The sequence below is a fragment of the Sinocyclocheilus rhinocerous genome, unplaced genomic scaffold (genome assembly GCF_001515625.1).
Source record: "Sinocyclocheilus rhinocerous isolate Xijiao unplaced genomic scaffold, SAMN03320098_v1.1 scaffold195, whole genome shotgun sequence".
Taxonomy (NCBI): domain Eukaryota; kingdom Metazoa; phylum Chordata; class Actinopteri; order Cypriniformes; family Cyprinidae; genus Sinocyclocheilus; species Sinocyclocheilus rhinocerous.
In genome coordinates this window covers 474,016-485,736 of record NW_015631099.1, presented here as the reverse complement: position 1 = coordinate 485,736, position 11,721 = coordinate 474,016, and the positions used below count along the sequence as shown (strand labels likewise).

Genomic DNA, 11,721 nt, shown 5'->3' with positions numbered 1-11,721 from the left:
GTTAAAAGCTATATCTTTAATGGAATTTAGAAAGAAAACTTACCTCTTTATGCCGAGTTCACACTGCACGATTTTCAAAGACGTCGCATCACTGTTGGTTTCACACTGAACGACTATCTGGGGTAGCATTCAGTTGTTGCTGTGTTCACACTGCATGATGGAACGGGCATTTGTCTGCGATTTCGCAAAACCTGTCGGCGAGTGAAAAATCAGGCTAAAATCGTGCAGTGTGAACTCGGCATTACTCTTCTGTCTCGTCAGGAGAAGGCCAACAACAGCCAATCAACAGCCAGTCAGACGACGAGCAGCCAATCAATACAGGATTTGGCCAGCAGCCAATAGCATTTGTTAACACAACAAGCATACGTTAGGCCCCGCCCCCTGACTGTCAAAACTTCCTGTGCGTGAAGGGTTCAGCTCACACGTGTTTAGATCTGCGCGTGTGTTTAGATCTGTGCGCGCATGCAGAAATTACTTGCACCTGTGTTTAGATCTGTGCGCACGTGCGGGTTCTGCTCGCAGTTTTGTTATTTGTCCTTGCAGCGTGCTGATGTGTGTACACAATCATATTTTTTGTGCTCGAGTTTGGAATTTGGCATTTCTTTAGGTTTACATTTTACGTGCGAGCTTTGTAACTGTGTGCACATTACTGTAATTCGCTTGCGCGCTGTGTTCATGTGCTTGCGCTGTTTTGTCCCACTTTTGATGCCATAGCTGTCGTGGTAATGCAAGGAATGTTGTGATTGGTTGTCAAGGCAGCCAATCTGAATTTATCAGCCTCGTCTCTGATTGGCTGGAATTATGGCCTATTGTAATGCTGGGTTGTGTTGAGCAAGCGAGCTGTTGGCATTTAGAGAGCACTGAGAGTGGGCTTCAGGTGAGCTAGCTAATGAAACGTTACACGCACAAAAGAGAAGGTCTGCACAAATCCAAAAACTTATTTTAAATGCAAAATTGATTTTCGTGTGCTCAAAATACTTTCTTCTTTGCGAAACAAACATTTTCTCCACAAAACTCAGTTTGTGCGCGCTCAAAATATAATCTTTCACACGCAGAATTGTGGCAGAGATCTAATCCCATAGTAGAGCAGCTTATATGCTTCTTTAGAAATTAATATTTTGCATTGTTGGTTCTTTAAAACTGATGAATATCATAAAACAACCGCTATGGTTTAACTTCAGCTAGCTGACAGCTCCTCGCATTAAGTTCACTGAATGCCCTCTTCTGCACAATCACATCGCTCGTGTTATTACTATAAAACTTAAGTCATGCAGACTGAATACTATAAATAATGTGAAACAAAACACTCAATATATGGGGAAAAAAACACACACAAGTAAAACTTACGTAAGGTACTTCACAGGACCTCTGCGTCAGCTGTCTTCTTCTTCTTCTTCTTCTTGGTTTTATGGCAAGTTGCAATCTTTGCGCATATCACCACCTACTTTGCTATTATGCAATCAGGATTTTCTTTTATTATATTAGTTGTTCTGTCTCAACTCTGAAGCCATCAAGAGTCCAGGTATGTTAACTCGTTTCCTTCATTCTTCCATACTACTTCTCTTTCTTCATCATAACCGTTACAATTAATAATCACATGTTCTACAGTTTCACTCTGTCCACATTTCTCACACAATCCCGTTGGATGTTTAGATATTAAATGTAATGTTTTATTCAAACCTGTATGTCCCATTCTTAGTCTTGTAATTATACTTTCCTCCCTCCTATTTCTCCCACTTTTTCTACCTTTTCCCACTTTCTTTTGATTAAAAAAAAGCCTAAAAGCCAATGATAATACCATAATAGATTTGTATCTCTGAATACCATGCTATTGTTTTTTTTCTCTTTTTGTTTTTAAAAGCCAAGGTTGCATTAAAAAAAGGTTGCACTGAAGGAGGGTCCTGGACTGCTCTAGAATCAAAAATCTGTTGTTAATTATTTATTAATTATTATAATTTAACATTTTAGTAAAAATTATTATATATGATTTAATTTTCAAGAATGCTGATACATCCAGTAATGAAACAAGTACATCTTGAGTGAATCATTTAATCATTCATTCATAAATTACATGTGATTTTGTTTAGTTGTCTAATTTTTTTCTTCAGAATCTTGAGAGAACCACAACTTCCATTGGGGGAAAAAAACAAAACACAGATTTATCCAGAATGATGCAGTTCTATTTTGCACAAAAACGGCTCTTAACGAGTCCAGTTTTTATGTAGCCTGTTAATTTTTGTTCATGGTATTCAGCTCCACTAAATGGTTTGCAAACAAAGAGACACAGGATAAATGTTTGATGTAATTTCATCACATTGGAATCGAAACTGGGACTCAAAGAATTGGAATCGATAAGCAGAATCGGAATTCATAAAATTCAAACGATACCCAACCCTAGTGTTTCTTCTCTCAGTGGATCTGAACTCAAATCCACTGCAGTTCTGACTTCTGAATGTTCTTCCAGATCTCACAATCGGATCCACAGATGAGTTCTGGAGCTTTGATTCATGCATCACATTACTTGAGTAACCTGCAGTTCAGAGTCTGGACGAAGATGCAGGAAATTCTCCAACACAGTGAGTCTCTAGAAAATCTGACACCAGTGCAAAAGATTAAATACTGCAGATATAAACAAAGACAGACTAATTAACATTCTGTCACGGAATCTCAGAGACAAAATAGTATATCCAAGTGCAGCTTTATTCCTTGTCACACAAAGATCCAAAAACAAGGCAAGGGCAAAAACACAAGGTAGTCCACAAAGCAAACTCCAAGAAAACAATGAAACAGAAAAACAAAACGTAACCGGTTAAATAGTGCAGCAACAAAAGACAAAGTGAGCATGGTGTATATATAGGGATGAGTTAATGGGTAAATGACCAACAGCTGATGATAATCAGTAACGAAAAGACCGGGCAAAGAACTATGGGAAATGGAGTTCATGACGTGAAACAGTGGAAGGGGAGAGTGCCATCCAGTGGCTAGTTTAGGGCACCACCACTAGACACTGTGACATTAACCCCCCCTCTAAGGAGCGGATACCAGACGCTCCACCAGAAAACACAAAAGTTCAGGAGCGAGGTGGAAAGGAGGTGGATCAGGGGGAGGGATGGCGGGCCAGGCCCATGTAGCGGAAGAGGGACTAGAGACCGAGTTAGACAAGGGTGCCAGGGTGGTGCCGGCAGGGCTAGGAGCTTGGGCGGAGCCGGGACAACCTCCTAGCCGGCAGCGGGCTCTGTAGTGGACTGTGAGGGCTCCCGGACTGGAGCGGGCTCTGGAGTGGTCTCCGAGGACTCCCGGACTGGAGCAGGCTCTGTGGCAGGCTCCTGGGCCAATGTAGCAGGAAGCTTAAGTGGGGCCCGCAAGGCAAGGAGTTTGGTTGGTGCTGGCAATGCAAGGAGCCTGGGTGGAGCCGGCAGGGCAAGGATCATGGGTGAGACAAAGAGAGTGGGCTGCTCAGTAACTTCGGGGACCACCAGAGTCGGGTCCTCCAAGACCACCGGACTCGGGACCACCAGAGACAGGTCCTCCAGGACCACCGGACTTGGGACCACCAGAGACAGGTCCTCCAGGACCACCGGACTTGGGACCACCAGAGACAGGTCCTCCAGGACCACCGGAGTCTTTTCTGCCCTCCTTCTTGACCTCCGCTTGAGCATGGGAATCAATGAAGAATCCTGGGCTTGACTAGATGGAGGTGGGGATGGAATGGTCCCTGCAGGTGGACTCTGGTGGTGGTGAATTACCTTTCCCACCTTTCGGAGCTGCAGGTACCTGGAGAAGTTCCATAAATCCAGTGACTTCACCAGTTCCATCTCCCAGTGCGGTAAGGATTCATCCAGACAGGTGCTAAACATGTATTTAATGTCCTCACCCTGACAACCCAGCCTCTCCGCCCTTGTCCAGAACTTCAGGGCAAAGGCCCGCACCTCCATCCCCTTTTGTTGAAGTTTCTCGAGACCTTGAAGACGGATTTGTCTTTCCAGGAGCAGATCTTTGTCCATAATGGCTGCACTATTCTTTCACGGAATCTCAGAGACAAAATAGTAGATCCAAGTGCAACTTTATTCCTTGTCACACAAAGATCCAAAAACAAGGCAAGGGCAAAAACACAAAGTAATCCACAAAGCAAACTCCAAGGAAACAATGAAACAGAACAACAAAACGTAACAGGTTCAATAGTGCAGCAACAAAAGACAAAGTGAGCATGGTATATATAGTGATGAGTTAATGGGTAAATGACCAACAGCTGATGATAATCAGTAACGAAAAGACCGGGCAAAGAACTATGGGAAATGGAGTTCATGACATGGAACAGTGGAAGGGGAGAGTGCCATCCAGTGGCCAGTCTTGGGCACCACCACTAGACACTGTGACGCATGCATGATAAAAATAAATAAATGTAATAATCACTTGAAATTCTATGGAGTTCAAGTGAATCTAAATTGTATTTCATAAGATCATCGGATCATGCTGCGAACTCATAATGACTACAAAACACAATAAATTCCTCATGGTGTTTGTTTATGTATTAGGTTTACATTTCTAATAGCATCATATTTCATCATCTAATCTGATTGTATTCTCTTTGCAGATCCATTGACTCTAGATCCAAACACAGCACATCCTCGGCTCACACTCTCTACTGATTTGACCAGTGTGTCGTTCAGTGATTTATGTCAAAATCTTCCTGATAATCCAGAGAGGTTTGACAAGTATCTATGTGTTCTGGGTTCTGAGGGCTTTAACTCAGGAACACACTGCTGGGATGTGGAGGTTGGAGACAATACATACTGGAATGTTGGAATAACCACAGCATCAAACCAAAGGAAGGGAGAGGTTTTCTTTAAGTCTAATGTCTGGCTTGTGCAGTACATAGACAGTAAATACAGCTCAAAATCCCCAGATCAACCCTTCACTCTCTTCACAGTTAAAGAGAAGCTGCAGCGTGTGAGAGTTCAGCTGGACTGTGACAGAGGAAAGGTGTCCTTCTCTGATCCTCTAACTAACATCTGTCTCTGCTCATTCACAACAACCTTCACAGAGACTGTCTTTCCATTCTTATATAATCGCTGCACAACTTCCCCTCTGAGGATCCTACCAGTTAAACTGATTGTAACTACAGAAAATCACAGTTAAATCTCATTCTGCTTTTAGATAAATTAAGGTACAATAATTTGTTGTTTTCATTGTTTTGCATTTTATGTTTCAATAACAACACTGTAATCAAAGGAAAAGGGTTCTCATTCATCGATAAAAAATCTACTCAAACTGTCGTTCAAGCTACTCTAAAACATTTTTCACATTTCTTATGGATTTCTTATTGTTTTGTTTTGTATTGTATTATCGAAAAATAAAAAATGTAGGGCAGGTCTATTCATCCGTTATTGACTGGATTTTGATTGATTTTTGGATTTGATTGATTGTGATTGGTGTTACACTCAAATATTTGGGGAAGTCGTGGCCTAATGGTTAGAGAGTCTAACTCATAACCCAAAGGTTGCGGGTTCGAGTCTGTGGGGGGAGTGAATGTACAGCGCTCTCTTCCTCCTTCAATACCACGACTGAGGTGCCCTTGAGCAATGCACCGAACCCCCAACGGCGCCGCAGCAAAAATGGCTGCCCACTGCTCCGGGTGTGTGTTCACGGTGTGTGTGTGTTCACTGCTGTGTGTGTGCACTTTGGATGGGATAAATGCAGAGCACTAATTCCAAGTATGGGTCACCATACTTGGCCACATGTCACGTCACTTTCATATGAATGTGATTGTAGCGTAGGGGAGTGACAACTGATTAGAGGATCCATACAGAATCAGATCAAAAGCCCTGCTCCAACACACCTGCCTGTAATGTTCCAGTAAACCTGAATGTCTAGGGTAGATTACTATAATTGTTTAATTACAGGAGTTGAACTCTGAGCAGAGTTGGCTACAGAACCTCAGGCAAAGGCTTGTGTTATAAACTCCCTCTGGTGGTCAGGCTCACGTAGTGCACTCTTAAAAATAAAGGTTGTTTGTTGGCATTCATGGTTCCATAAAGAATCTTTCAAGTCCATTAAACCTTTCCATTGCACAGAAGGATTTTTATAGTGGAAAAATGTTCTTCACAAACCTTTTGGAACCTTTATTTTTAAGAGTGTTTAAAGGAAGATGTTAGGCTTCATCAAGCAGAAGAATGCTGCCTCCACAGACAGCATACAGAGGTCCAATGAGAGTCCAGTGATCGTGTCACATCCATTCTACTGAGACACCTTCATCTGATCGATTTTTTTAAGCCAGCATGGATGTATACTTCACTGCTTTTGATATCCCACAATCCTACACTGTGTGAAATTACAGTATATTAATAATTGCACAAAGAACTTATACTGAAAAGAAGTGAAAGCCAATAGGACGTTCCATTGCAGCAGCAGCAGCCCTACACTTCCTCCATTCTGCAGTCCACTAGCCTCTAGCTGTCGCTATGGCAAATATCAGCTGCTTTGTTTAAAAAAACGTACATTAAAGCTGAAATACACAACCTGAATGATGACAAAAATAACGTACCATCACTAGACTACAATCACCCACCACCACACCACACATACAAAAACAAAGACTTCCATTAACAATACACATAAAATTATTTGGAATTTAAAAGTGAATGGCAGCTGGTATAAAATAATTTTTAAATCTGGCAGTCCTACATAAAGCGACATACTGTACTAATGAAAGATGATTGGTACCTCTTCATAAATGTAGAATAAAATATTTGTAGAAGTCTAGAAGTTTTTGTTTGTTTGTTTGTTTCTTGAAGACTGATATGTCTGGAGTCTCATCACAAAAATTAATGGTATATTTCCAAAAGTGCTGTTCATTTTTTATATGTAAATCATTTTTAATCAGCAAAGCATCACACAAAAAGCTAAAAAGTACACCTTTAAGTGGTGGACAAAAACTTGTTATTATATGTTTTGTAAGACACTCAATTGAGGTCTGTTCCATGACATTTACTGAATAAATAAAAATGAAACAATCCCACATGCATATGAACAAATTGTGTGTAACTTTTGACTTCTATCATTGTTGTTAAGTGTCATATATTATTGCTATTGAATGATCATTAAGACTACTGTATAAGGTTATGTCTTAGAGACAAGTGCTCAGAGCTGGATGTTGACCTCACTGTGTGTACCGTCACCGTCAATAGTGCTTTCATTGCCATCCGAGAAGAAGCCGCTGCCAGAGTGACGTGTCCTACACTCCAGTGCTGTAAGTCTCTGCTTCAGGCGCTGTTGAGTAGCTGTGTACTCATCCAGTAACCGAGCAAACCGAGTCTGTAGTATTTCAAGAGAAGCTTCTAACCTCTCCACTTTCTCCTCAACCTGTTCTTCTCTAATTCCACCTGTAGCTCTTTGCTGACCTTTCTGAACTGCATGTAGTGTTTGATGGCATCGATTTGAGCCTGGAACTCGGCCCGTGTGGCATTCATGTTTGATATCATGTCTCCTACGTTACCAACAATGGTGCCGAAAATGAGAACACCAACAAGGAAATCAAAAACAACTGTAGACGTATCCTCGAGTGAGTGTCCCAAACTCAGGATCAGATATGTTTGGGTAGACCCACTGGTCGGATCCAAATCCCAGAGACTTAGAGATGGCAAAGTAGATATAGGCATTCCAGTGAATAATGACTAGGAGATAGAGCACCAAGTTGCAAATTTGGAATATGTTGGGGTAGCTTGTGCGGGTCTCAGTGCGGTCGAAGAACTCAAATAGATGTGAGAAGCGCATCAGTCGATTCAAACGCAGCTCTGGCACATGAATGCCAATGGCGATGTAGGCTAGATCAGTGGGTAGTATGGATAGCAGGTCTAGCTTGAATTGCATTGTGTGAAAATAGCTTTCTCTTAACTTGGTTAGGTCCTTCACCAGAAGACCCTGCTCAAGGAAACCTATAGTGAAGAAATACATTGTTAGATGTTCATGATTACTCATATTCACTGTACCAAAAACGCCTATTGAACTGTTAGAGCAAAGCGTCACAGCAACTCTTCCAAAAACATGATAGACACTTTAAGATTCTGACCTGTTCTCAGTCTCACACAGGTGTCCAGTATATAAATGACATCAGAGAGATAATCCAAAACCAGTCACATAAAGAAGTTCCTAGTTTGAAGATCATCAAAGCAGGCCCTGTGTTTGGGATATAATTAATAATGAAACACCATCAAAAATACTTGAAAGAGGAATTGATTGAAACCAACTATACCCACATTCATTCTCTAATGATTTACACATACTGTACATCCAGTCTACAAAGTGCCAATAGCATTATCATGCTCTATGGATAAGTATTGTGTTATATACACCAAAGGTGCTCTTTACACAGAACACATTTTTGTGTTTTAAAATGCAGTATTCGGCACCGATAGCCTTGTGGGCAGCATGCCGACATACAGTGCTGTTGTGCTACGGGCGTCCCGAGTTTGAATCCATACCTGTCAACACTCCCGTTTTTCCCGGGAGTCTCCCGTATTTCACACCCATCTCCCACACTCCTCCCATTTTGTTATTTCTCTCTCGAAACTCCCATAATTTGCGTGGCCCAAACTTCGTTATATGAATGATCACATCAATATATTATCCCAAGGTTGTCCAGTTGCCAGAGCTTGTGTGAAATGCATCCTACTCACACAATCGATACATCATAAAAATGTCAACCCATTTGTGACCTCAACCTGGCAACCTAAAACCCAGTTGCGCTGTTGATATGTGCGCAGGTAGCAGACGTGGGAATCAAGCAAAATGGGAGAAGACTCGGGTCAAAGATTATGAGGTCAAAACACTTTCAAATGTTCAAAAAATGAAACATGCACTAATAATTTTTTCACAATAAGCTATATCACATCCATTTAAAATACAGATAGGGTGATTTTAAATGACATATACTATGATAAAAATTATATACAGTATAAAAAGATATTGACTTTATATGGTATGTTCTGTGCACTTAAAGTACAACACTACAAAGATTGTGTTTTTCAATTGTAAAATTCACTAATGTTTTATTCAAATTCCAAAGTAGGCCATACTTGAATAAATCCAAATGAGCTAAAGAACCTGTCTGTCCATGCCGCTCACCTTGACAGCGCCCCTCTGCCATGGAAGGAGTTCTGTGAGTTCAGTCCACGCGGTTCGAGGGTGGCCACTCGCTGTAATTCTGAGGATGTGTCATCACAAATGGACTGACCACTGCATTGGCAAAAGAGTCAAATTGGGGAGTTTTACAGACTGACAGACCATATCTGACCATTAGACAACTGATGGTAATTGTTGAGTTCAAAAATAGCTGTAGCTGTGATCTTACCGGCTGAGAGCGCTATCAGCGCGCTCTGACTCATCTTCAACAGAAGTCTTCACAGACAGTCTGTGAGCTGATAAATCCATGCTCTCCAACAACACTTCATGCTGTAAAAGAGTTTGTCTTGGAATAAGACCTGTCTCATTTCAACAGCTACATGCTCTAAATTATAATAATTTCCTCCATCTAGCTGCATTTGAATGCAAGAATATGTCCTAAATGTGTTTTTTATTTGCTTCAAGACTACATTTAATTTAATTAAAACAGTACCATTGTGAAATATTACTAAAGTTAAAAAAATAACTATTTTCTTGTATTAATATATTTTAAAATGTACCTTATTCCTGTGATGCCAAAGCTGCTTTCTGGTGTACAAATTCAAGAAGATATTTGATTGACACACTTTGCTTGTATGTTATTTTAATCGATTTGTACAAATTAAAATACAGTAATACTGCAAGGCAAAAATACTACACTATTTTTGTGGATAGTGTGATACATTTTTAAAGGACTGTTTGATTAATAGAAAGTTCAAATAACAGTATTTATTTGAAATAGAAATGTTTTGTAACATAAATGTATTTACTTTTGATCAATTTAATAAATAATATTTCAGGAAAAAAATCCTAATTCCACACAATTGACTGGTAGTATTCTGTATACATTTAATCACTATATTTAAGTTGACTGGCCTTGATAGTTTAATAATTGGCCAATTGTCCTCTTGTGACTTGTCCTCTTGTGTGTATAAATTGACCAGAAGTGACCTTAGAATCCAGATCATTATGACTGCGTTTCAAGCCATTGCTTTAGCACTGATCATCAATGGATCTGACTGGGAATCTCTCAAAATATTATGTAGATGATTAATTATTACTATTGCTAAGAATGTACACATGTAAGATTTCCTAAAATAGTATCTAACAGTAGATTGATGATTAAGCAATATAAGTGTTGTTTATCCACTCACCTGCTTGTATTTTTGAGCTGTTTCAGGTTCAAGTGGTGGTGTATTAATTCCTCATGAGTTTGAAGAACATGCTTCTCAAGTCTTCAAACATCCTTCCTCTCCTAAACTCTGAAGACTCTTCCTCTGACTTCAGACCAAATCATTTGAACCATCTGAGGATGTAGTTTCCATTCTCATGGAGCTACGTTGTCTCTGGACAGCATGTCCGCTACAAGGCAGACTGCCCGGCACATGAACTGCTCTTAGTGATAGGAGTTTGCTCTGTGCCCAAAATAGGAGGACCCTAGCCATCCTGTAAAGGGAACGTGACCTTAGACTGCCTTAGTAATTGATGTACACTACCACCGTCATGTTGTCTGACCGGACCAGGACATGACGCCCCTTTAAGGCTGGCAGGAAGGTTTTTAGGGCCAAGAAGACAGCCATCATTTTGAGGTAGTTGATATGCAGGCGTTGCTTTGAGTTTGACCAGGAGCCGAACGCCAGAATGCCCTCAAACAAAGCTCCTCAACCCGAGTTGGAGGCATCTGTCAAGACTACCTTCCTCCTGGAGGTCAGTCCCAACTGCACACTTTATTGAAACAGGTGAGGAGTTGTCCAGGGGCCACAGCTCTGATACAGTGATGGGTTACCCTGATGTAAAACCGGCCCAGGTGCCAGGCATGGGACGGGACACGGACTTTGTGCCAAAACTGGAGAGGCTGCATTTGGAGCAGGACTAGTGGAATCACAGAGGCAGAGGCTAAGCATACTCTGAAAAGCCCTGAGAAGATGCGAGGTCCTGCTCTGTCTTGACTAAAACCAACCAATTGTTGAGGTATTTCAAAATGGATTCTCATCTGCCTCAGAGGGGAAAGAGCCAAGTCTATGCATTTCGTAACAGTGTGTAAGGCCAGAGACAGTCCAATGGCAGAGCTGTATATTGATAGGCCACTCCATTGAATGCAAATCTTAAGAATGGTCTGTGATGGGGGGCTATGTGGATGTGAAAATAAGCGTCTTTAAAAATATTATTTGTGTGAGGATTTATTTGCCGGCAGCCATATCACCCTGTAGCCCAAGATTGGTCATCCACTGAAGCTAAGCAGGTTTGAGCCTGGTCAGTACCTGCATGGGAGACCTCCTGGGAAAACTAGGTTGCTGTTGGAAGAGGTGTTAGTGAGGCCAGCAGGGGGTGCTCACCCTGTGGTCTGTGTGGTTCCTAATGCCCCAGTATAGTGATGGGGACACTATACTGTCAACAAGCACCGTCCTTCAGATGAGACGTTAAACCGAGGTCCTGACTCTCTGTGGTCATTAAAAATCCCATGGCACTTCTCGTAAAGAGTAGGGGTGTAACCACGGTGTCCTGGCCAAATTGCCTCCCTGGCCTTTGTCAATCATGGCCTCCTAATAATCCCCATCCACT

At 41.3% G+C, this 11,721-nt stretch overlaps 1 protein-coding gene and 1 pseudogene across 1 annotated transcript; one reads left to right on the top strand and one right to left on the bottom strand.

The window, feature by feature from the left end:
* Nucleotides 1-2,516: 2,516 nt before the first annotated feature.
* LOC107741603 (zinc-binding protein A33-like) lies at nt 2,517-5,139 on the top strand. Its single transcript, XM_016554362.1, has 2 exons — nt 2,517-2,576; nt 4,595-5,139. The coding sequence occupies exons 1-2, from the start codon at nt 2,555-2,557 to the stop codon at nt 5,137-5,139; spliced, it is 567 nt and encodes a 188-aa protein (XP_016409848.1). The 5' UTR covers nt 2,517-2,554.
* A 2,394-nt stretch (nt 5,140-7,533) lies between these two features.
* On the bottom strand, nt 7,534-9,429 carry LOC107741602 (cyclic nucleotide-gated olfactory channel-like; annotated as a pseudogene).
* Between the last annotated feature and the right edge of the window lie 2,292 nt (nt 9,430-11,721).